Source organism: Delphinus delphis, chromosome 7, assembly GCF_949987515.2.
Source record: "Delphinus delphis chromosome 7, mDelDel1.2, whole genome shotgun sequence".
In the NCBI taxonomy this organism is placed as follows: domain Eukaryota; kingdom Metazoa; phylum Chordata; class Mammalia; order Artiodactyla; family Delphinidae; genus Delphinus; species Delphinus delphis.
The window spans coordinates 78,129,936-78,157,101 of NC_082689.1; the positions used below are offsets into that span (position 1 = coordinate 78,129,936).

General features: G+C 35.2%; 1 protein-coding gene across 2 annotated transcripts in view; it reads left to right on the forward strand.

The window, feature by feature from the left end:
* Nucleotides 1–27,166, forward strand: part of STAM2 (signal transducing adaptor molecule 2) — a 48,513-nt gene that overhangs the window by 12,917 nt on the left and 8,430 nt on the right. The window contains exons 2-11 of one of the 2 annotated variants that reach the window (XM_060016804.1): nucleotides 15,503–15,587; nucleotides 16,517–16,592; nucleotides 16,703–16,801; nucleotides 17,928–18,074; nucleotides 19,619–19,688; nucleotides 20,225–20,411; nucleotides 23,649–23,743; nucleotides 25,784–25,863; nucleotides 25,998–26,085; nucleotides 27,064–27,118. In XM_060016804.1, coding sequence (XP_059872787.1) covers nucleotides 15,503–15,587; nucleotides 16,517–16,592; nucleotides 16,703–16,801; nucleotides 17,928–18,074; nucleotides 19,619–19,688; nucleotides 20,225–20,411; nucleotides 23,649–23,743; nucleotides 25,784–25,863; nucleotides 25,998–26,085; nucleotides 27,064–27,118 — 982 coding nt within the window. Of the gene's footprint in view, nucleotides 1–15,502; nucleotides 15,588–16,516; nucleotides 16,593–16,702; nucleotides 16,802–17,927; nucleotides 18,075–19,618; nucleotides 19,689–20,224; nucleotides 20,412–23,648; nucleotides 23,744–25,780; nucleotides 25,864–25,997; nucleotides 26,086–27,063; nucleotides 27,119–27,166 lie in introns of both variants that reach the window. The other variant, XM_060016803.1, reaches the window with a different exon arrangement.

Genomic DNA, 27,166 nt, shown 5'->3' on the forward strand with positions numbered 1-27,166 from the left:
TATTTCTTCCTGGTTCAGTCTGGGAAGGTTATACCTTTCTAAGATTTTGTCCATTTCTTCCACGTTGTCCATTTTATTGCCATAGAGGTGCTTGTAGCAGTCTCTTAGGATGCTTTGTACTTCTGCAGTGTCTGTTGTAACTTTTCTTTTTTCATTTCTAATTTTATTGATTTGAGTCCTCTCCCTCTTTTTCTTGATGAGTCTGGCTAATGGTTTATCAGTTTTGTTTATCTTCTCAAAGAGCCACCTTTTAGTTTTATTGATCTTTGCTATTGTTTTCTTTGTTTCTGTTTCATTTATTTCAGCTTTGATCTTTATGATTTCTTACCTTCTACTAATTCTGGGTTTTGTTTGTTCTTCTTTCTCTAGTTCCTTTAGGTGTAAGGTTAGATTGTTTATTTGAGATTTTTCTTGTTTCTTGAGGTAGGCTTGTATAGCTATAAACTTCCCTCTTAGAACTACTTTTGCTGCATCCCGTAGGTTTTGGATCGTTATGTTTTCATTATCATGTGTCTCTCGGTATTTCTTGGTTTCCTGTTTGATTTCTTCAGTGATCTCTTGGTTATTTAGTAAAGTATTGTTTAGCTTCCATGTGTTTGTGTTTTTTACGTTTTTATCCCTGTAATTCATTTCTAATCTCATAGCATTGTGGTCAGAAAAGATGCTTGATATGATTTGTTTTCTTAAATTTACTGAGGCTTGATTTGTGACCAAGATGTCATCTGTCCTGGAGAATGTTCCATGTGCACTTGAGAAGAAAGTGTAATCTGCTGTTTTGGGATGGAATGTCCTATAAATATCAATTAAATCTATCTGGTCTGTTGTGTCATTTAAAGCTTGTTTTTCCTTATTAATTTTCTGTTTGGATGATTTGTACATTGGTGTAAGTGAGGTGTTAAAATCCCCCACTATTACTGTGTTACTGTCGATTTCCTGTTTTATAGCTGTTAGCAGTTGCCTTATGTATTGAGGTGCTCCTATGTTGGATGCATATATATTTATAATTGTTATATCTTCTTCTTGAATTGATTCCTTGATTATTATGTAATGTCCTTCTTTGTTTCGTAACGTTATTTTAAAGTCTATTTTATCTGATATGAGTACTGCTACTGCAGCTTTCTTTTGATTTCCACTTGCATGGAATATCTTTTTCCATCCCCTCACTTTCAGTATGAATGTGTCCCTAGGTCTGGAGTGAGTCTCTTGTAGACAACATATATATGGGTCTTGCTTTTGTATCCATTCAGCAAGCCTGTGTCTTGGTTGGAGCATTTAATCCACTCACGTTTAAGGTAATTATTGATATGTATGTTCCTATTACCATTTTCTTAATTGTTTTGGGTTTGTTCTTCTAGGTCCTTTTTTTCTCTTGTGTTTCCCACTTAGAGAAGTTTCTTTAGCATCTGTTGTAGAGCTGGTTTGATAGTGCTGAATTCTCTTAGCTCTTGCTTGTCTGTAAAGCTTTTGATTTCTCCATCGAATCTGAATGAGATCCTTGCCGGGTAGAGTAATCTTTGGTGTAGATTTTTCCCTTTCATCACTTTAAGTATATCATGGCACTCGCTTCTGGCTTGTAGAGTTTCTCCTGAGAAATCAGCTCTTAACCTTATGGGAGTTCCCTTGTTTGTTATTTGTCATTTTTCCCTTGCTGCTTTCAATAATTTTTCTTTGTCTTTAATTTTTGCCAATTTGATTATTATGTGTCTCGGCGTGTTTCTCCCTGGATTTATCCTGTATGTGACTCACTGTGCTTCCTGGACTTGGTTGGCTATTTCCTTTCCCGTGTTAGGGAAGCTTTCGAGTATAATCTGTTCAAATATTTTCTCAGGTCCTTTCTCTCTCTCTTTTCCTTCTGGGACCCCTATAATGCGAATGTTATTGCGTTTATTGTTGTCCCAGAGGTCTCTTTATTTTATAAATAAAGACAGTCCCAGGCTGTCTTTATTTCTTTTCATTCTTTTTTCTTTATTCTGTTCCGCAGTAGTGAATTCCACCATTCTGTCTTCCAGGTCACTTATCCATTCTTCTACCTCAGTTATTATGCTATTGAGTCATTCTAGTGTATTTTTCATTTCACTTATTGTGTTGTTCATTTCTGTTTGTTTGTTCTTTAATTCTTCTAGATCTTTGTTAAACATTTCTTGCATCTTCTTGATCTTTGTCTCCATTCTTTTTCCAAAGTCCTGGATCACCTTCACTATCATTATTCTGAATTCTTTTTCTGGAAGGTTTCCTATCTCCACTCCATTTAGTTGTTTTTCTGGGGTTTTATCGTGTTCCTTCATCTGGTACATAGCCCTCTGCCTTTCATCTTGTCTATCTTTCTGTGAATGTGGTGTTTGTTCCACAGGCTGCAGGATTGTAGTTCTTCTTCCTTCTGCTGTCTGCCCTCTGGTGGATGAGGCTATCTAAGAGGCTTGTCAGGTTTTCTCCACTGATTCTTTCTGCAGTCTTCAATCTGTTTTAAGCCCATTTAGTGAAATATTTTAGTTGAGATGTTGTATCTTCAGTTCTAGGTATACCACTTTTTAAAATAGATCTTTATTGGACTATAATTGCTTCACAATACTGTGTTAGTTTCTGTTGTACACCAAAGTGAATCAGCCATATGCATGCATATGTCCCCACATCCCCTCCTTCTTGAGCCTCCCTCCCATCCTCCCTATCCCACCCCTCTAGGTCATCACAAAGCACCGAGCTCATCTCCCTGTGCTATGCTGCTGCTTCCCACTAGCTAACTATTTTACATTCGGTAGCGTATGTATGTATGTATGTCGATGCTACTCTCACTTTGCCCCAGCTTCCTCTCCCCCCATGCCCCCGCCGTGTCCTCAAGTCCATTCTCTATGTCTACGTCTTTATTACTGCCTGATGAAAAGGTTCATCAGTACCTTTTTTTTTTTTAGATTCCATATATATGCGTTAGTGTATGGTATTTGTTTTCCTCTTTCTGACTTCACTCTGTATGATAGACTCTAGATCTATCCACGTCACTACAAATAAATCAGTTTCGTTTCTTTTTATGGCTGAGTAATTTTCCACTGTATATGTGTGCCACATCTTATTTATCCATTCATCTGTCGATGGACATTTAGGTTGGTTCCATGTCTTGTCTGTTGTAAATAGTGCTGCAGTGAACACTGTGGTACATGTCTCCTTTTGAATTATGGTTTTCTCAGGGTATATCATTCTATTTTTATAGTTTCTATTTTTCTGCTGGGCACTCATCATCTACTCACTTATGACCATCGTTTGCTTTAAGTTCTTGAAAAAAATATATAATATCTGCTTTAAAGTACTTTTTTGCTAATTCTAACATTTGGATTATGCTTTTTTTTTTTTTTTTTGCTGTACGCGGGCCTCTCACTGCTGTGGCCTCTCCTGTTGAGGAGCACAGGCTCCAGACGCTCAGGCTCAGCGGCCATGGCTCACGGGCCCTGCTGCTCCGCGGCATGTGGGATCCTCCTGGACCGGGACACGAACCCATGTCCCCTGCATCGGCAGGTGGACTCCCAACCACTGTGCCACCAGGGAAGCCCTATGCTATCTTTTTTATTGATTATTTTTATCTTGATTGTGGGACACTTTTTTGCACATCTAGTGATTTTTTTATATTACGCTGGTCACTCCTTATTCTTTGTAAGGAGGCTAGATTATGTTGTCTTCCTTTAAAAGAGTGTTGAATTTTGTTCTGTCAGGTAGTTATATTATTGGAGAATCTTTTAGGTTTTTGTCTGGCCTGGTTTTCTTTGTGAGGTAGGCCTATTTCAATATTGTACTAAATTTTCCGGTACCTGTACTCCTAAGGTGTTTTAGCCTTTCGGGGGTTTCAACTGATAGCCTGAAATGTTCTCTCTACTCTAGTTGGGTGGAGTATTAATCTTCTTGGGCTGCCATAGCAAAATACCATAGACTAGGTAGTCAAGCAACAGAAATTTGCTTTCTCACAATTCTGGCAACTGGAAGTCCAAGGTCAAGGTCCCAGCAGGGTTGGTTTCTGGTGAGGGCTCTCCCCTTGGGTTGCAGATGGCTGCATTCTCACTGTGTCCTCACATGACCTCGTCTTTGTACATGTGAGGAAAGACAAGTGAACTCTCTGGTGTCTCTTCTTATGAGGACACATTCTCTTGGATCAGGACTTCGACCTTATGACCTCATTTAACCTTAATTACTTATTTTGTGTCTAGTCTCCAACTACAGCAATGCTGGGGGTTAGAGCTTCAAGGTGTGAATTTTGTGGGGACACAGACATTCAGTCCGTAACAGGAACTTTAAAAGACTCCTTGCATTGCACAACCTTTCAGCCTCATAGTAGGTTATCTGTGCTAGACCTCATAGAGCCTCACCCTGTGTGGATGTGGGTGTGGGTGTGTATAGCACAGCCCTTGAGCAACGAGGACCCATGATTAAATCCCTGTGCTCAGAAATCTGCTGTCTCCTAGCTGCTTTATTTGAGCTAGTCCTCCTTGTGTTGGGACAGGAAAGTGTTCCCAGGCAGAACACTGGGGCCATCGAGAGGCTCACTTCATATTTCCCTTCCCTCAAAGACCTCAGATGTGCACTGCTTGTTATTCATTTCCTGAACACAGTTGCTTTGTATATTTTGGCCAGTTTTATCCTTGTTTTCGGTAGAATAGCAAATCTGGTACCAGATATTCTGCCATGGTTGAAAGCAGACAAGTCATGAGTTTTTATTTTCAAACATAGTAGGAGAAGCTTTAAAGATCTCTTTTGGGCATTCTTGTTTTTCATAGTTAATTTTTTTTTTAATATTACTGAAGAAGCCTATTTTATTAAAAGTTTTATGGGTAGACTTGGACTTCCCTGGTTATGCAGTGGTTAAGAATCTGCCTGCCAGTGCAGGGGACACGGGTTCAAACCCTGGTCGAGGAAGATCCCATATGCCACAGAGCAACTAAGCCCGTGCGCCACAACTACTGAGCCTGCACTCAAGAGCCCACGAGCCACAACTACTGAAACCCACACGCCTAGAGCCCGTGCTCCGCAGCAAGAGAAGCCACTGCAATGAAGAGTAGCTCCTGCTCGCCGCAACTAGAGAAAGCCCGTGCAGCAAGGAATACCCAATGCAGCCAAAAATATATATATAAATAAATAAGTTTATTTTAAAAAAATGTTTTATGGGTAGACTTGAATTCTTTTTAATGCTGTGTGTTGAACATAATGGACTTTGTAGAGGGTGACTCTTTTGTTCGTTATAGGTATTGATGGACTGATTCTTTATGATATTGTTAGAACCTTTCTGAAGTATTTCACTGTGTATTTGAAGCTCTCTATATACAGTAATCAAAACCTGGTGATGAAATGTTATAACTTACACCCACCAAACCCTAGAAATTTAGCATTTATTTAGGCCTCAGGAGGGCTCTTTTAACTCTCTCCCCCATATGAATTTGACATAGGATAATGTGAGATATGGCCCCAACGCTGGGCAAAGTGACATGCTATAAAAGAATGGTTCCTTAATTATAATAGTTAAAATTTTTCCAGGAGTTTAAAATACTCATAAGTACATAATTTAACTGTTACTTCGTTCACTTGAAAAATGAAATCCTTTTTGGCAGGCCATTATAAAGTCTTTAGATTTTATACTTTTTGAAAAGAGTAATTATGAGTCCTGTATTTGTTGAAAGTAAACTATGCTGGATAGAGTAAGTCAGGATTTTTCCATTTTCTATAAGGATTACATCAAGTAAAAACAGTTCTGTTTAGATATTTTTGCAATTGTTAGAAGGATTTTGAGGGGTATTGAAAAGGCTTCACATTTAATTATGTATCACATCGCCAAAATTGAAAAAGCAATCATTAAAAGTTGAGTTCTAGCAGAAATAGGTAGGTTATTGGATGGTCCAAAATCGGACTCATTTGCATGTGGGGGGTGGGTATGAGTGGGTGTGAGTGTGTGTATTTGTACTCATACACATATGTACTGGCAAAATTTGGTAATTGATTATGCTGGCTTCTCAGATCAGAGAGGAAAGGATAGATTCTTAGATGTTGGAACTACTGAAATAATATATATATAATTTATATAAATACTTTTCTGTCCATGCCTCACTCCATGTGCCAAATGAAATTTCAGAAAGACTAAGGATTTGCCTGTAAATAATATATATACAGAAAAATATACGGGTGAATATTTAATCTCAGGTAGTTATAACATTGCCAAATGACATTTAAAAAAAAAAAAGATCAATCTGTACAGCAAAAACAAAACCCCATCGATTATAAGCAAAGAGAAGAGTTGAGCATGAAGCTGGCAAGTCATATGTAATATGTGATTTGTTCTTCAGACTCAAGGTAAAAAGTTAGTCACCTATATATCACTGTACAAGAAGTCCTTTGCCTCCCTCTCAGGCATTCCCTTCCGCACTTACCTTGTCTGCCTGTTGAAATTCCCAGAGGTATTGTCATTCCTCTTTAGTAAACAAGCAGAGAACTGGAACCTCCCTCTTAAGCCCCCGAGTGCTGTTGCCTGTTGTTGCCACAGGGTGTTGCTATTGAAGCTTGATCCTGTGCAGCCCCTTGATGTCTGCTCAGCGGTGAAGCTCGTAACTGGTCCAGAAGTTTGCACAGACTTCACTGGGGGCACATGGGGCCTCTTAAAGGCTTTTAGAGTTCATATAATCAGAAGTTCTGCTATTGTTTCCCACTTTACAGCCATTGTACCAGGGTTATAGGATATGAAGGAGCAATGAGCATCATTCATTCATTCGACAAATATTTACTCAGCACCTGCTATGTGCACCAAATACTGTTTTATGAATTGGAAATAATAATAGTGAACAAAACAAAACAAAAAATTCCTGCCATAATGCAGTCTACATTCCTTCTGAGGATTGGGTGGAGGAAGAGTAACAGTGGCAGAGACAGACAGTAGATAAGATTAAGTGTGTATGCTATGACACATCTACAGAAAGGCCTATGCATGAAGTCCTGACCTCTTTTAATTATTTTGTATTTATTCTATGTGGGACATCAATATGAATGGTAACAGTAAGTGTATCAAAGAAGAGAGGCTGAGTACTTGATGTATTTAAAATTATAGTTTGCTGATGACTTCTCACTAGCTTGTATAGGCACTTTGTGGCCACACTGTATACAGTGGTGCATCATGCAGCTATTAAAAATGTTAGTATAGACATATATTTATGAACATGGAGAGATGTTTATTATAAGTGGAAATGCAGGTTAGGAAATGATACATTTAGTAGGATCACGGTATCTTATCTGATTGGTAAATTAGGGAGTAACTGGCCCTACTGATGCCCTTTGTCAGCATAGCAGCTAGCTAGTCTTTCCACAGCCATTGAGTGATTTCTTCATGGAATAAGTTGTACAGGGGCTCACCCTGAGGGAGAGCTCTTTTTCTTTCTAGTGCTAACATGTCCACCTCTGGAGCTATTAGCAAGCCCATTTGTCCAGCACACCTAAAGCTTCTATTAGTAATGACAGTATAATATTTTATTCTTTGTTTTGTTTCTCAACTTGTTCATTTGGCAGGGAAGTGGTTATCAGCTTTTGGGTGCTCTCTTTGGACACCTTATACTTATAAGCCTATTTTGTTTAGTTTTACACATATTTTTATTATTTTTCCATATACATATATAGGAAGAAGTCTGGGGAAATATGCATCATAGTTTTCCAAGAGGTTTGTAGAATTAGAAGATTTTTGCTTTCTTTTTTTTCTTGTCTGTACTTTTGAATTCACTGGAATTATTAGATATGTAATTAAGAAATAGTTAAGCATTTTAAACCTCTGAAAAATATAGCCTGGTCTGACTTTCCCTGTAGAAGAGTTAGTCATCTTTGTACAAGGGAAGAAGCTGGACCTGAGTAGATGTTTCCACCTACAGAGCTTGGTGCTTGAGTCTAGAACTTATGGTAGGCAAAAATATATTACTTTTCTGAAGTCTCTGACTTGTCATTTCATCACATATGTCAGAATAATTGCCTTTTATCCTTAAATTGTGTTAGGCAATTTGCATGATTTTTTTTTTTTTTTTTTTTTTTTTGCGGTACACGGGCCTCTCACTGCTGTGGCCTCTCCCGCTGCGGAGACCGGGGCATGAACCCGCGGGACCTGCATCGGCAGGCGGACTCTCAACCACTGCACCACCAGGGAAGCCCCCAATTTGCATGATTTTTAAAAGTTTGTTACAGTATTTAATTGAGGTCAACTGGATTCTGTATTTTTCTTTCCTACTTGCAAAGTATAGCTGTTTGCTAATAAGCCTGTTTATTTTTTTGGTTTCTTTTACTATCCCTTGCCTTTAGAAAAGGAGCTACTCTAGATTCCTACCATCCTTTCTGTTTATCATAGTGATAATAGTACCCTTATATGTATATAGTACCCAGGTTTGTCTGTATTTGAAATCATAGGATATATTTATTAAAAGGGGAAAAGACATAAGGAAAATGTTTCTAAAGTGCTAGTTTTTATATCCCCACTTCTCTATACTAGTAGAAAAAAATTGTATTGTCCCTCTTGATATTGAAGTTGTAAAAGAGTAAACATGCTACATAATTAAATTATTATAGTTTGACCATGCTTTTTAAAAATTTACATTTTTAATTTTTATTTTGATCATGAAATATTTCAGACCACAAAAAAAGATACTGAGAATAAAATAAAGAATTTCTGCATACTCACTTTGCAACTTAATAAACAAAAGTTTACAAATACAATTAAGTCCCTGTGTACATTGTTTTAATTCCCCATCCACCTCCAGTTTGGTGTTTATCATTCTTGTGCATATGTTAATATATTTACTGTCTGTATATGTATATCTAAAGAATAGAGCATACTTTTAAATGTTTTTTTAAAACAAAGTTTTAATTTTATATGAAACATTCATATATTGCTAGTAAGAATGTAAAATGATACAGCTGCTTTGGAAAACTGTTTGCCATTTCCTAAAAAAATTGAACAGTTACCATATAACTCAGCAGTTCTCCTAGGTATATGCCAAAGAGATATGAAAACATATATCCACACAAAAACTTGTACACGGATGTTCATAGCAGCATTGCATTATTCAAACTTAGCCAGAAAAGCCACAAAGAAAACCCCACCCAAATGTTCATCAGCTGGTGAACGGATAAATAAAATGAGGTATATCTGTAGAATGAAATATTATTCAACATTGTAAAAAGGAATGAAGTACTGATACCTGCTTCAACATGGATGAGCCTTGAAAACATTATACTAAGTAAAAGAAGCCAGTTACAAAAGACTGTATATTTTATGATTTCATTTATATGTGAAGTCCAGAAAACGTATAGAAACAAAGTAGATTAGTGGTTGTCTAGGGGGAGAATGGGCTGTGATTTCCCATGGTTAGGGATTTATTTTTAGGATGATGAAAATGTTCTAAAGTGAGATAGTGGTGATAATTGCACAACTCTGTGAATATACTAAAAACATTGAATTGTACACTTTAAATGGTGAATTGTATTGGGATGTGCATTATATCTCAATTTAGCTGTTTTAAAAGTTCATGTGAATGTTATATATAAGCTTTTTAAACTCAGCATAAGCCAAACAAATCATTTTGAGATTTACAGATTTTTGGACAGTTCAGTTCTTTATAACTCATTTTCACATTCTGTTATATGAATTTACTGTATTTTCTTAATCCATTTTCCTTTTTGCTCTTAAAAAAATGCTTCAGTGAGCAGTTCACTCCATGTTTCCTTATATTGTAACACATTTTTAAGGCTTTCTTTGAAGTAAGAATTTGGTAGAATTATTGATCATTTGAAATTTATTTAGTATTTAATTATTTAGAAGACATTTTATTGGTGTACCTCAGCACATTTAATTATACAACTTAAAATTGAAATTAATAAAAGTACTCATTGTCTGAAATCTTTCTGTGCAACTTTTATATTTGGCAAAAGAAAAGGTAAGACTTCTCAATCTTAACTACTGTGCCTTTCTTGGTATTTTTATTTTATTTTACTGTAGTTTAACTGAAGTATAGTTAATGTAAAATATTGTTAGTTTCAGGAGTACTACATAGTGATTTGACATTTGGGTGCATTATGAAATGATCACCATAATAATAAGTCTAGTAACCATCTGTGCCCATATCAAGTTATTACAGCATTATTAACCGTATTCCTAATCCTGTATTTTTATCTCTGTGGCTTATTTATTTTAAAACTGAAGTTTTAAAATATTCCCCTCATCTTTTGCCCCCCCCAACCCTGCCAAATCCCTCCCTTCTGACAACCACCCACATTTGTTGAGTCTGTTTCGATTTGTTTCATTTTGTTTTGTGTTTTAGATTCTACGTATGAGTGAGTTCATGCAGTATTTGTCTCTTTGAGTTATTTCACTTAGCATAATATTGTTTATATCCATCCATGTTGTCACAATGGCAATTTTATTTTTTTCATTTTTTTAGAATATTACTGAGTAATATTCCATTACATAACATGTATATACACACACCACATCTTCTTAATCCATTCATCTTTTGCTGGGCGCTTTGATTGCTTCCATATCTTGGCTTTTATAAATAATGCTGCAGTGAACATTGAAGTGCATATATCTTTTAGAATTATTGTTTTTATTTTCTTTGGGTAAATACCCAGAGTGAAATTGCTGGACCACATGGCAGTACTATTTTTAATTTTTTGAGGAACCTCCATACCATTTTCCATAGTGGCTCACCAATTTACAGTTTCACCAGCAGTTCACGAGATTTCACGTTTCTCCACATCCTTGCCAACACATGTTATTTGTTGTCTTTTTCATGATAGTCATTCTGATAAGTGCGAGGTGGTATCTCACTGTGGTTTCGATATGCACTTCCCTGGTGATTAGTGATGTTGAGCATCTTTTCATGTGTCTGTTGGCCATCTGTAAGTCTTCTTTGGAAAAATGTCTATTCATTTCCTCTGCTCATTTTTTAAATTGGGTTGATGGCTTTTTTTGATGTTGAGTTATATGAGTTCTTGGTGTATTTTGGATATCCCTTATCAGATATATCATTTGCAAATATCTTCTCCCATTCAGTAGGTGGCCTTTTTGTTTTGTTGATAGTTTCTGTCACTGTGCCAAATCTTTAAATTTGATGTAGTACCATTTGTTTATTTTTGCTTTTGTTTCCCTTGCCTGAAGAGACATATCCAAAGAAAACTACTAAGACTGATGTCAGAGAGCATTCTGCCTATGTTTTCTTCTAGGAGTTTTATGGTTTCAGGTCTTAACATTTAGGTCTTTAATCCATTTTGACTTTATTTTTGTATATGGTGTGAGAAAGTAGTCCAGTTTGATTCTTTTGCATGTAGCTCTCCAGTTTTCCCAACACCATTTATTGAAGAATTTATTTCCCCTTTATATATTCTTGCCTCCTTTGTCATGGATTCATTGATCATATAAGTGTGTTGTTCATTTCTTGGCTCTTTATTATGTTCCATTGATCCATGTGTCTATTTTATGTCAGGACCATACTGTTTCGATTACTGTAGCTTTTTAGCAGTTTGAAATTAGCTAGTGTGATATTTCCAGCTTTGCTCTTCTTTCTCAAGGTTATTTTGGCTATTTGGGGTCTTTGTGATTATGTACAAATTTTAGAATTATTTGCTTTAGTTCTGTGAAAAATGCCATTGGTATTTTGATAAGGATTGCATTGAATCTGTAAATTGCCTTGGGTAGTATGGTCATTTTAACAATATTCTTCCAATCCAAGAAGACAGGACATCGTTGTTTTCAACTTCTTTCTTCAGTTCTTGTAGTTTTCTAACTATGGGTCTTTTACCTCATTGGTCAGATTATTCCTAGGAATTATATTCTTCTTAATGCAATTGTAAGTGGGATTATTTTCTTAATTTTCCCTTCTGATAGTTTGTTGTTAACATATAGAAAAGCAACATATAGTATATCATTTGCAAACAGTGACAGTTTTATTTCTTCCTTTCTAATTTGGATTCCCCTTATTCCTTTATCTTGTCTGGTTGCTGTGGGTAGGACTTCCAATACTCTGCTGAATAAAAGTGGCAAGAGTGGGCATCCTTGTCTTTTTTCTGATGTTAGGAGAAATACTTACAGCTTTTCACCATTGAGTATGAGGTTGGCTCTGGGTTTTTCATATATGGTCTTTATTACTTTGAGGTATGTTTCCTCTATACCCACTTTATTGAGTGTTTTTATCACAAATGGATTTTGAATTTTGTGAAAAGCTGTTTCTATTAAGATGCTCATATGATTTTTATTCTTCACTTTGTTAATGTGGTGTATCGCATTGATTGATTTGTGGTTGTTGAACCATCCTTGCATCACTGGGATAAATCCCACTTGATTGTGGTGTATGATCCTTTTACTGTATTGTGGAATTTGGTTTGCTAATATGTTTTTGAGGATTTTTGCATCTATACTTATCAGTGATATTGGCCTATAATTTTCTTTTTTTGTGTGATTTCTTTGTCTGGTGTTGATATCAGGATGATGCTGGCCTGGTAGACTGAGTTTGGAAGCATTCGTTCCTCTTCAGTTTTTTGAAATAGTTTGAGAAGAGTCATTAAATATTTGATAGATTCACCTGTGAAGCCCTCTGGTCCTGGACTTTGGTACTTTGGTTTCTTGGAGGGTGTTTTTGTTTGTTTGTTTGAATTACTGATTCAATTTTATTACTGGTAATTGGTCTGTTCATGTTTTTTTTTCTTCCTGATTCAGTCCTGGGAGATTGTACATTCTAGGAATTTATCCATTTTTCCTAGGTTGCCCCTTTTACAGGCATACAATTGTTCATAGTAATTTCTTATGATCCTTTGTATTTCTGCATTGTCAGTCATAACTTCTCTTTTATGTCTGATTTTATTTATTTGGGCCCTCTCTTTTTTTCTTGTTGAGTCTGTCTAAAGTTTTATCAATTTTATTCATCTTTTCAAAGAACTAGCTCTGAGTTTCATTGATCTTTTCTATTGTTTTTTTAGTCTCTCTTTCATTTATTTCTGCTCTGGTCTTTATTTTCTTTCTTCTATTAACCTTTGCATTTTGTTGGTTCTTCTTTTTCTAGTTCCTTTAGGTGTAGGTTGTTTATTTGAGAGTTTTCTTGTTTCCTGAGCCTGGCTTCTGTTGCTATAAACTTCCCTCTTAGAACGGCTTTTGCTGTGTCCCAAAGATTTTGGATCATTATGTTTCCAGTTTCATTTGTCTCCAGGTACTTTTTTTATTTTTTCTTTGATTTTTTTTCAGCGGCTCATGGTTATTTAGTAACATATTGTTTAGCCTCCATGTGTTTGTGTTTGCAGTTTTTTTCTTGTAGTTGATTTCTAGTCTCATACCACTGTAGTCAGAGAAAGATGCTTGGTATGATTTCATTCTTAAATTTATTGAGAGTTGTTCTTTGACCTAGCATATAATCTCTCCTGGAGAATGTTCCATGTGCACTTGAAAAGAATGTGTATCCTGCTGTTTTTGGATGAAATGTTCTATATATGTTTGTTCCATCTGCTCTATTGTGTCATTTAGGCCAGTGTTGCCTTATTGATTTTCTGTCTGGATGATCTGTCCATTGATATAAATGGGGTGATAAAGTCCCTTACTATTATTATATTACTGTCAATATTTCCATTTCTGTTTGTCAATATTTGCTTTATGTATTTAGCTGCTTGAACGTTGTGTGCATAATTTACAATTGTTGTATCTTCTGTTGGATTGATCCCTCTATCATTATGTAATGTCCATCTTTGTCTCTTGTTACAGTCTGTTTTAAAGTCTGTTTTATCTGATATACATATTGCTACCCCAGCTTTCTTTTTGTTTCCATTTGTATGGAACACATACCTTTTCCATCCACTCACTTTCAGTTGGTATGTATCTTTCGATCTAAAGTGAGTTGCTTGTATGCAGCATGTATATACAAGTCTTGTTTTTTAATTTATTCTGCCACCCTGTGTCTTTTGATTGGAGCATTTAGTCCATTTACATTTAAAGTAATTATTGATAGGTTTGTACTTACTGCCAGTTTGTGAATTGTTTCTGGTTGTTATCGTAGTTCTTTTTTGTTCCTTTTTCCTTTGATCTCTTGTGATTTGATGACCATCTTTAGTGTTACATTTGGATTCTTTTCTCTTTTTTGTATGCGTATCTATTGTAGGTTTTGGGGTGGGTTTTTTTAGTAAATCTATTTATTTATTTTTGGCTGCGTTGGGTCTGCATTGCTGCGCACAGGCTTTCTCTAGTTGTGGTGAGTGGGGGCTATGCTTCATTGTGGTGCGCAGGCTTCTCATTGCAGTGGCTACTCTTGTTGTGGAGTACAGACTCTAGGTGCATGGGCTTCAGTAGTTGTGGCACACAGGCTCAGTAGTTGTGGCTCGCAGGCTCTAGAGCACAGGCTCAGTAGTTGTGGTGCACGGGCTTAGTTGCTCTGCGGCATGTGGGATCTTCCTGGACCAGGGCTCAAACCCATGTCCCCTGCATTGGCAGGCAAATTCTTAATCACTGCGCCACCAGGGAAGTCCTTATTGTAGGTTTTTGATTTGTGGTTAGCATGAAGTTTATACATATCAACATATAGATATATATTGAGACATATACATATATATATAATCATATGTATATTTTTTGACTTGATGACTTCTTTTTTTATTATTTTATTTACATACTTGGCTGCATTGGGTCTTTGTTGCTGTGCACAGGCTTTCTCTAGTTGAGGCAAGCAGGGGCTACTCTTTGTTGCGGTGCACGGGCTTCTCATCGCTTTGGCTTCTCTTGTTGCAGAGCACGGGATTTAGGCATGTGGGCTTCAGTAGTTGTGGCACACGGGCTTAGTTGCTCCACGGCATGTGGGATCTTCTAGGATCAGGGCTCGAACCCATGTCCCTTTCATTGGCAGGTGGATTCTTAACCACTGTGCCACCAGGGAAGTCCCGACTTGATGACCTTAAGTTCAAAAACATTCTAACCACCTTACATTTCCCTACATTTTTAATTTTTTTATGTCATATTTTACAATTTTTCATTTTTTGTATCCCTTAATTACTCTTGTGGTTGTAGATGAATTTACTATTTTTGTCTTTTAACCTTCCTACCAGCTTTGTAAGTAGTTAATCTACTACCTTTACTGTATATTTGCTTTTACCAGTGAGATTTTTCCTTTCATAATTTTTGTATTTCTAGTTGTGGTCTTTCCTGCTTAGAGAAGTCTCTTTAACATTTCTTGTAAAGCCAGCTTAGTGGTGCTGAACTCTTAGCTTTTGTTCGTTTGTGAAATTCATCTCTCCTTCAAATCTGAGTGATATCTTTGCTGGCTAGAGTATTCTTGTTTGTAGGTTTTTTCCTTTAATCACTTTAAACATATTGTGCCATGTTCTTCTGGCCTGTAGAGTTTCTGTCAAAAAGTCAGCTAATGGTCTTACAGGAGTTCCCTTGTGTGTAACTGGTTGCTTTTCTCTTGCTGCTTTTATGTCTTTCTTGGTATTTATTGTTATGCAAGACATCCTTATTTTTGTGTGTGCTTATCTCTTATAGAAAAGGCCACAAATGAGTACAACACTACAGAAGATTGGAGTCTTATTATGGACATATGTGACAAAGTTGGAAGCACTCCTAATGGGTAAGATGCCCAGTCATGCCCGCTGAATGTCTAGGAACTTAATAATCTGTGTCTCTTATCCTGATGTAACTTTGGAAGGAAAATGGGATTTTTACTATTTCCTTTTGGGGGATAAAAGTAAAGACATGCTGGGTGGCTGGATTTATGTGGTTAACCTCATCCTGAAAGAACAAATGAAAAGAATTGACCAAAAACTTGAAATATTAAAACACATAATTAAAGCCTTTTTACAGCAGGGACACACGTTAACAATGAATAGACTTAATTATTTAGGGAATTCCCCTGTGACTTAGACATGTTTAATAATGAAGTAGGTAAATACAATAACATAAAACATATATACTAAAAAGACCTTTCAATAATGAATAGGTAAATGCAATAAATCATAATGAAAAAATGAATATAAATAATGGTGCTTTGGGGATGGAATGGAGCAGTCAAGCTGAACTGATTATACGTTAGAAGTTTAGAAGACTGATGAAAGCATTTGTTTTAACATTACAGCTTTTCAAAGTGCATTCATGCATGTTTATACTTAAATCTTTTGAGACTGTATATCTTGCTAGTTTTTTTTCCCACAAGATAAGAATTTGCTCTGTGAAAGCTCAGTCTGTCTTGAAGAAATGAAAAGGTAATTTATATGATATTATTCTCTTGTGTTGACTGACCTTTTTTGAAATGATTTGGCTCTTCATTTTTGATTTTGGAATGTACAACCTTTGCAACAAGTTTTCTTTTTCTTTTTTTTCTTTTAAGTTCTACAAGTCTATGAGCAAAACATTGTGTAAGATCATTTGATAGATTGAGTCCTTTAATGAAGTGACATTTGCAGGTGTATATATAAGGTATTCTGCTACCAAATAAGTTTAAATTTAAAAGTAAATGTTTGAATTGAAATTCTGAATACTTAACCTTCTTCATTTTTTTAGAGCAAAAGATTGCCTAAAAGCCATAATGAAAAGGGTAAATCATAAGGTTCCTCATGTTGCTCTGCAGGCGTTAACTGTAAGTGAAAGTCTTGTTATTATTTGACCCAAATTTTAAATGTGTATTTATTTCAGTTAAGTAAGATAATATCTCAACATTTATATATTGATTTTTATTTTAATTAATAGCTTCTTGGGGCTTGTGTGGCAAACTGTGGAAAGATATTTCATTTAGAAGTATGTTCCCGTGATTTTGCAACAGAAGTACGTGCTGTGATAAAAAATAAGGTAAATTTTAAAAAGAGAAGAAATTTGTCATTAAAAAATATATATGCTGTGTTATTTTAACTATATAAAGCATTAATAGAGTTGTATAGTAAGGGAAATCATTTTAAATAGATTTGAAATGAAAAAAACTTTCTGTTCTAAAATTTGTTGTTTGCATTTGTAACACCAAAAACTGTTTTCCTCCCCAAATCATATATATTAGTGATAATAGCTGATCTTTATTGAGGGTTAGCAGTCACTGCTTTAAGCATTTTATGTATGCTACCTTTTTTAAAGCTCTTAACAACCCTTAGAAGTTAGATTCCCTTATCATTCCTATTTTATAGATGCAGAAACAGACTTAAGAGAAGTTAAGTAACTTGTCTAAGGTTATGCAGCTACTAAGTGGCATAGTTGATGTTCATATTCTGGTTTCTGTGACTTCAGAGTCCAAACTAACCACCATTCTGTCCTGATTCCCATTAGAGATGGTGAGCAAAGGGGGCCTTTATTTTACAGCAGGGTGGAGAGGGTCTTCTTGATGGGGTTGTTATTAATTTATTTCTGTTAGAAGCTCTGAAGCACTATTCTCATGCTATTAGTGGCAAAAATATCAGAATTTTAGTTTAGTTGATATGAAAAGCTTAATCTAATATTGAGAATATTAAGAAAACATAAAAGAAATAACCTCTGAATATAATAGATTCATTGTCATTGTATAAGGCATAAATGTTGATGTTCAAAAAGGGTAATTTTCTGGGCTTCCCTGGTGGCGCAGTGGTTGAGAGTCCGCCTGCCGATGCAGGGGACACGGTTTCGTGCCCTGGTCCGGGAAGATGCCAGAGAGTGGCTAGGCCCGTGAGCCATGGCCACTGAGCCTGCGCGTCCGGAGCCTGTGCTCCGCAACGGGAGAGGCCACAACAGTGAGAAGCCCGCATACCGCCAAAAAAAAAAAAAAAAAGTAATTTTCCAAGAAACAACTATATATTAAAATGTAAATAAGCATTTATCAAGTGCTCATTTAGGCTAAGGATTGCTAGACTTTTGTTGATGTTCATAAAATTAGAGAATTTTGGTGGTAATTCTCTTTGTTAAATAATTCAAGTACTTATTTTAACAATTTTTTTCTTTGCCTTTTCTTTAAAAGGCTCATCCTAAAGTATGTGAAAAACTGAAATCTTTAATGGTGGAGTGGTCAGAAGAATTTCAGAAGGACCCACAGTTTAGTCTGATATCTGCAACTATTAAATCTATGAAAGAAGAAGGAATTACTTTTCCTTCAGCAGGTTCTCAGGTAAGAGATCATTCAGACTCATGGTTGACCCTATACTATTTTGAAGATATATACCTTGGGTAAAAGCTGGCAAGGTTTATCTTAGTCATCATTGCTTACCTGCACTCTACAGGAGTCTGTCTAGCGTAGTGCCTTATATTGAGTAGACATTGTAATTGTCAAGTGAATTACTTCTACAAATGAGAACTTTGAGAAGTGAATCATCCATAAATAATCTGTTTAATGCTACTCTGAATGTAGAGTCATGCAGAAGGCATAGATGTGTGAGAGAGCCCTTATGTTCAAGAAATTTATAGTCAATTTGGAGGGTAACTATATACATGTGAAAAATAACTAGTTATAATTGACAAATATGGATGAGGGATACACAAGCTAGATGCCAGGTTAACTACAGATTGGGATGGTGAAGAAGGTGAAGAGTAGAATTTTTAGGCTGGAATGTATTTCAGTATGTAGAGAGGAGTAAAGAGGTCATCAAGGAAGGAATGACATGAACCAGTTCATGGACTTGAGAAAGCTCAAGACCTGTTTGTTGAAGAGTGAATATGCCTGGAGTGAATAGTGTAGTTTACATATAAGATGGGGTGAACTATAAGATGAGAAATTTATTTGGGGATGTAGGGGGTAGCTTTAGTAGGACAGGGGTGGGAGCAGGGATGATGAGTCTCAGAGTAGGTTGTTTTTTTTAGTCTGTGGGAGAAAAACACTGTGTCTTGGCTTTTGCTCTCAGTGCCTCTTCTTTTCCAGGATGTGGGCTAGGCAAAGAGACTAAGAGAAGTACTGTATATTTTTTTTAAATTTTGGACTGTAGACTGAAGACACAAAAAGAACCTTTATAGCTGACCAGGCCTAAGAGTTCAAGATAGAATTTTGAGATAAAAACCTTATAAGTAACAAAAGTCTAGCATTTTCCTGCTCTGTCCTTTCTGCAGGTCATTCTCAAAAATCTGTGTTAAAGAACTGGTTGATGGTTCAGAATCCTGGAAATCTCTGTCTTCCATGCCTTTAAGTTTAACCATGACCTTCCTTAGTCCTCTGCTATGCCTGAAGAGCCACCACCATTCAAACACAATGAGTAGTAAAAGGGGGCTTAACGTGTATGCCTAGAGCTGCACCTTTTGTCTGCGTCCTCCCTCCTCTTTTCTTCAGTCATTATCATGGCTTCTTGCTTCTACTGCTCGCATAGCCCTGTGCCTCTAGCAGTATAGCACCTCTCACTGAATGAGAGACCTTGGACCACTGAGATCAGGAAGTGCAATCAGGAAAGATTCATATTTAAGTACTTTCTGTATGCCAGGTTCTGTGTCAGATACTAAGATTTATGCAAAATGTAAGCCGGTTCGTGCCCTTTGTGATTTTTTTAATGTTTCTTGAAAATTCTGATGTTCTGTTTTAGTGCTTGAAAACAACTACTTAATATTATCACAAAGACCTTCACTTTTAAGTGGAACTTAATTAACTTTTTAATTAGCATGAGCGAATAATCATAGAGCTTGTGTTTTCCTTGAAAAGGTAGTTGTGTTCATTTTACTCATACATTACAGACTGTCTCAGTTGCTGCCAAGAATGGTACGTCATTGAACAAAAACAAAGAAGATGAGGATATAGCTAAAGGTAAATAAAGGATCATGCACGTGTAATTTAGTGTTGCTAATCTAAAAACTAGTGGAGTCTGAACAGTAAGAGAAACAATTGATGAGATATAAGATTGATTGAACTCATAAGCGTTGTCAGTAACATGTATTTAATGTCCTACCTTTGACGAGATTACATTTCACCTTTTCTTTAATGCCAAAGTTATGAGTCAAGCACAGAAATATGTTCATGACTTGTCCTATATGGAAAGCTACCCATATTATAATGTCACAATCTGTTTGCTGTAAAAATAATAGCTGCTATATATGACAGACTGTGATAATAAGGAATGAGCAAAAACTTATTTTAAAAAATGTCATGGTTCTCTGCCCTGTCCCCTCTCCCCTTCCTGCCCCCACAAAAGCTAATTGTTTAGCGTTCAACTGGACAAATAAGATATTCACTTGATTTATTCTTATTAAATAGTACATTATGTAATATTTCTTATTAAAGTTTTAAAAAATAAGAATTAATTCTGGCTGTCTTGTTTTTTGTATTTTAATTTTTCAAACTAGCTATTGAATTATCATTGCAAGAGCAGAAGCAGCAGCACACAGAGACAAAATCTTTATATCCATCTGCAGAAATTCCATCAAATAATAAAGTTGCAAGGAAAGTGAGAGCTTTATATGATTTTGAAGCTGTGGAGGACAATGAACTCACCTTTAAACATGGTGAAATTATTATTGTTTTGGATGACAGGTATGTTTTAAATATTTCTTGGATATTTTGAAGTTATTAAGTATAATACCCTTAATTTAGAATGCTGGATATTCAGCTTTTGACTTTGGTGTATTTAAATCGTACTAGAACCTTTTCTACCTTAGTTATTTTTTTCTCAAATTAGACTGGGTAGTGTGAGTTTCTTATTCTTTTGTTAAATTTGGTAATAAAGTATTCTTTAGATCTTGGATTAAAAATGTATTAAATAATATTGTTTATTATCACAATTGGGAAACAGAAATATTCAGTCATCTGAATGGCATTTATATTAGGAGTTGTATATTCTAAAATTACTGGCAAAAAAAAACTTTAGGAAGAGATATAGTTATATTACCTTTGATCAGTGCAACCAAAAACTACTCAGCTCCTCCGCAATTCTTAATCTGCTACTGCCTCTCCCTCGCAATTTCTCTATCACTTAAAGTTGTAATAAAGAATAGATCTGTCTGTATTGGGCCTAAGTCTATTTTACTTTGCTTTTAAATGAAATTGATGAAATTTAGCAAGAGTGAGACCTCATAGCTTGTTGCTGTGAAGAGAGATTGCAAATGTATTTGGTATCCATTATAAATAACTTAGTAAGGATACATTAGTATATTTTTAAATGTGTAGATACATAAAATCATTTTACTTTGCTACAGTAAATATTTATTGAGAAAATGTTATGTAAATAAGCTGTGTTTATAATAAAAAAGTGACCGAGGGCACAGTTCTTTCTTCATGAAACCTAGAATAAAGTAAGGAAGTTAAAGTTAGAGGTAATTAGGTGGGATGCAGATTGTGAATGCCATAAGAGGTAACGTTGGGGTCCAGAAGAAAGCAGAATCACACCTGGTACAAGCATCTAGGAAAGAAGGCTTATCCAGGGGGTCTATTTCAGGTGTTTGGAAAGGAATAGACAAAATTATCATTTCCAGATTCTGTGGCTGTCCATTTACAAGGTCCAAGAGAATCAATGATCAAACTGTTAAAACTGATAAGAGTTCATCAGGTTGTTGGATATAAGCTCAGTATACAAAAATCAGTGGTATGCTTTAATCACAACTATTTAGAAAATGTAGTAGAAAAAAATGTCATTCTCTATAGTCACAAAAATTATAAATGATTGAGGAATAAATAAACCTAACAAAGGTACATAAGGACTTTATGGAAAAAATTATAAAATTCTTTGAAAGATACAAAGGAATATAAATATATGTAATATATTTATGTAAATATAAATGGAGAGAGATACCATGTTTATGGTGAAGAAACCTTAATATTGTAAAGATTTAATTTTTCCAATGTTAATGTATAAACAGTGCATTTCCAATTAAAAGCCCAATAAGACTTTTTTTTAGAGAACTTGAAAGCATTTTAATTTTAACATTAATATGGAAATGTGAAGGTATACAGTAACATAGGGAAGGTACTTACCCTGCCAAGTATCAAGGCATATTAACAAGCTGTAGTAAATAAATACATAGACTGTTGCAACAGGATGGAATCCAAAAATAGGCTCATGAAAGATAGCAGCTTGCTGTTTGAAAGATAGGCTATCATAAATCAGTAGAAAAATTGGTGTACTATTAAGTAAATTTTGCTGGGATGGTTTTTTGTGCAGTATAAATAAAATTTGATTCAGCTTCACACAGTACATAAAATTTCATTCCAAATAAATTAAAGAACTAAACGTGGGAGAGAGATATAAAGGAAAACCTGAAACTATTAAACAAATATATAGGAGAATAGGAGTTCAAGGATAGAGAAAGATTTCTTTTTTAAAAAAGTTAGGGACTTCCCTGGTGGTGCAGTGAATAAGACTTCATGGTCCCAATGCAGGGATTCGATCCCTGGTCAGGGAACTAGATACCACATGCATGCCGCAAATAAGAGTTCACATGCCACAATTAAGGAGCCCACCTACCGCAACTGAGGAGCCCATGTGTCGCAACTAAAGGAGCCCACGTGCTGCAACTAAGGAGCCCACCTGCTGCAACTAAGACCCAGCACAACCAGATAAATAAATATTTTAAAAAATAAAAAAAAATTAAAAAGTGTAAACCATAAAAGGTTGCTAAATTTGATTATAGAAACAGAAAACAACATGCAATAAAACTGTAAGCATATGTTAAAAGACAGTGACAGTTTGAGAGAAGGTATTTGCATAATGCAGACAAACAAATGCTAATCAGAATATGTACAGAACTCCTACATATCCATGAAAAGAGACAAATGACCCAGTGGAAAACGAAAAGTGGACAGAAGGTATGAACGAGCAGTTTACAGAAGAGGCATTTTGGATGCTCAGAAGTGCAGATGAGCACAGCAGTGAGATGATTTCTCCTGTGTGACATCATGTGTTGATTGGACAGTTAACACGTGTGAGCAGAAATGACATTCTCACACACTGCTGAGGGAAAGGAGGATGATGAATTGCCACAACCACTTTAGGGAACATTTGGCAATACTAGTAACGTGTTCTGTGGCCCTGCAAGTCCACGTCTGTGAATAAGCTAGAGAATTGTTGCATGTACGGCCTAAAATCTAGAATGATTATTGCCCCAATCTTCATAAGGGTGAAAGACTGGAAATAACCTAAATGTCCGCCTGTATGGGGATGGATAAATCAAATATGCCATGTTTGTGTGATGCATCTTTAAAAGGAATAAGCAAGAGCTGAAAGTATTGACATAAAATTTAAAAGATCTATAATGACTAGTATTTATATCTATAGAGCTGACTATAGATATCTATAGGTATATAGATATCTATAGATATATAGATATTTATATCTATAGAGTTTACTATATAGATATTTATATCTATAGAGTTTACTATATAGATATAGTAAAAGAATAAAAAATACACTTGAAGGAAGGTGACATACCAACTTGATAGTGGTGGTATGAAAGATGGATGTGAGTTTGGGACTTGGGGATGTTGATAAAGGAAACTTCAGTGTTATTTATAATGTTTTGATTTTTTTTAAGGCCCAGAATCAAATATGACCAGTTGCTGATTGGTTCTAAATTTAAGTATGGGAGTATGGATGTTTTGTTTTATTTGTGCTTTTTTATAGTTCCTATTAAGTTTAAGAAGAACTACATTTAAATATAGTGGGATTTGAGCTGGTATTTTCAAAGTAGGCTAAATTTAATTTTTATCTTAATTACTCTTGACATTAGTGTACTGAAATGTAGAGTAACAAGTGACATTTTTGTACTGTATTTTCAGTGATGCCAATTGGTGGAAAGGAGAAAATCACAGAGGAATAGGACTCTTCCCATCTAATTTTGTAACAACTAATTTAAACATAGAACCTGAGGCAGGTAAGTTAAGTCTGAGGGAAGGTTGAATCTATTGAAGTTTTTTTTAACTTGAATTTTGTGGTTCAGTTTGAAATATAAAGTAGATTGGCATTTAACTCTTGTTTTAAATCATTTATTTATAAGGAATACAGTGTAACATACTGCTTACCAAATTAAGGCATTAACTTATCCCAGGTCAATTCCAAGAGTTATTTCCTTAACATTATATTTTAAATCCTTTGAGAGCTAATGTACAGAGGTACAATTAAGGCATAAAATAAGCTGTGCTTGACCATGTAAATATTTAAATCAATGTAATTATAGTTTAAGAGGCAGTATGTGTTTGTTCAGTACAAACAAATATTTGTTTTATTCATCACTGAAGCACAGTATCAAAGCGGGCTGGGGGTGGGGTGGTGGTTGGGAGAACTGGTTGACAAGTGCTGAGTGTGATTACAGGGGTTAGGAGTACGCCTAAGTTTTAGACTTCTCCTCACCTTGATTTGATCCTAGCGAACTCAGAACAATAACAAAGTCATGTAATCAAGGCAGTAGGTCCCTAGTTCAGATCTTCTGAACTTCACTCAGTTTTGCAGCCATAGACCGTTCCCCTCAGCTGCTGCCAACCATACAGAGAAAGCTTCCATTTGTTAGGCAGGCAGGGAGTTGGGGGGAGCTGAGTGTAAAGAATAGCTGATGATAACACTAATGATGGTGAGGATCAAAAATAGAATTGCTCAGTGGTGTTTAAGCACTCATTTGTCAGGTGTTAAGCCAAATCTTTTGCTTGCACTATTTCGTTTAATGTTCATAAGTCTGTGAGATAGGTACTTTTGTTACCTCATTTTACAGATAAGGAAACTGATGCTGAGGTTATGTGGCTAGTAGGTGACAGCCAGGATACTAAAGTCAGCTAGTCTGCCGTTAGAATGTACTTGTACTAACTGACTCACTGCTGGACATACTGCTTCTAATCCTTATAGTTCTAGAGAAAGAACTTAAATTGAAAACTCTCTGCACTGTGTGTAACATCATCTTTGTATGGGTAGGGTGATGCATTCAATTAAAATGAAGTGTAGAGAGATGAATACTGAGTACTCTGCCACTATTTATACTTTTTATTCCTCTAGTCTGACTCTCTAAGTAGGTATGAAAATTGGAGACACTAGTTTTAATAACTTGATAGACCACGCTCAGGGAATCCTATACTATGGTCATTTCCCCTTGGCATAGGCTAGAGAGATTGAGCTGCAGTTTTAAAAGGAAAAAATATTTGGGGTTTTCAGTAAGTCCTCATGTTATGCTGAGGTCTGCTCCTTAGGGCATATTTGAAAGTTAGCCAAATATTTGAAATAACTGTTGGGACTTATAAGTTCTTTGGTTATATAAATTTTGATTTTAATTTTTTTTACTAAAATTTACTTTATTAAAATATAGTACATTATAGCAGTACTCCAGTGAGCATTTAAATAGTTTTTTGTATATGTATGTTTGTAAGTTATTTTTCAGCCTTCTTTTTCCTAGGAAAAGTTTCTGTTTTGTGTTGCTTTAACCGTTATCAAAGTTAGGTTGAAATCAAGTCTATTTTTTTGTACATATAGAAAATAATTTTTTATAGCAAGGAAAGAGTGTAGAAGTTGTTCATAGATTTAACTCTGAAATTAGCTAATTAGATAATACTCTGTCTACTCTCTCATATATATATATTCACCCTAGTGATAACACTCAGTTCTCAGGAAAGTGTCTGTAATGACAGTTCCCATGAATTGCTTACTTGTTCCTCTAGAATGTAAGTTCCATCAGGGCAGGGATTCTTATCTGCTTTATTCATTGGTGTATTTCCAATGCCTAGAACAATGCCTGGCACGTAGTAAGGGCTAAATAAATGGTTGTGGCATGAATGAGTGAACATACGTAATAATTTATATTGATTATGAAATGTGATGATTATTTAAAGGGTTTCCATTTTCTTATGGATAATCACAGGCTACTTATAAATTAATGACTAAAATACCAAAGTAAATACTAAGGAACTTAAAGTTTACTTTGTTTCCATAGCAGCTGTGGACAAATTGAATGTAATTGATGATGAAGAGGAGGAAATTAAGAAATCAGAGCCTGAGCCTGTTTATATAGATGAGGTAGGATCCTTCTTTTGTTTAATGGTTAAACTGTTGAGACTTAAAATGTATTATCCTTGAGAATGCTTGGAAAGAGTAATTTTTATTATCATTGAAATTAAAACTCTTTGTAAAGTGTCCTATTACTTTTTTAGGATAAGATGGATAGAGCCCTGCAAGTACTGCAGAGTATAGATCCAACAGATTCAAAACCAGACTCCCAAGACCTCTTGGACTTAGAAGGTGAATATTAGGGATTAATGTCATTTAATGTTTTAGCTATTTATAATGTCTTACATTTCTTCTGCCTTGGGTTGCTTCCAGAGTTTAGAAATCTCTGGTGGGAAATAGACTGGTGTAGTAAATGAGTAAACATATTACTTAGAAGATGTTGCTGTAAAACTGCCTATCCTGTCCAGTGAAGAAGTCTTTGCTTTTCTGTAATATCACTAGTGAAATTTGCAGTCCAAAAAAGGACAGAATTAGAAATAACAGCATATTAATTGAGTCAAAATGTTCGAAATTCTTATTCCTCTTTTAATTCTCTTGTGTCGTAACTTTAAATGTCAAAATTATACATGATCTGTGTTAACTTTGTAATGCAGTTATTTGATGCATGCTGATGTGTCTTTTTAGTCTCTAAGAAATCTGAAACAAAACAAATGTCTTTATGTCTTTTTTAATCCATTGGGAGAAAAATCTCTGTGATAAATGGATAAATGTTATTAAATTTTTTTATGGAAGAAAGCCTGGTTATGAATATATAATATTATGCTATTGTATCAATGTTTACATTTGGAGATATATAAAATGTTTTATTTTGAAATGGCTTAAATAAATGAAAAAAGTTCATATCTAATCTGTACTTAATTACATATTTTATACACTGTGACTCAAATTCCTTTTACTTTAGCTAATAATAGTTTTCTAGGTATTTTTAAGATTTTTGAGGTAACTCCAAATTTCAGTCTGCAAACTTAGTACTTCCAGAGAACATGGTGGGATTTCTGTTCTGATTTTGACTTTGCCTTGGTCACATGATATTAATGTTGATGCTGAATAGTATTAAATTTGGTCTTTTATAGTACCTTCTCTAGCATAAACTTAATTCTCTTTTTATTTTGCATGGTGTTGCATATGGTGCTCTGTTGTTCAAAATTTTTGAAATTGACTTAAACTGGTTTTTAGTTTCAAGATTTTAAAATATTTTTGTATTTACAGATATCTGCCAACGGATGGGTCCAATGATAGATGAAAAACTTGAAGAGATTGATAGGTGAGATTCTTCATGCAGGAAATAACAAATATAGTTTTCCTAAGTTTA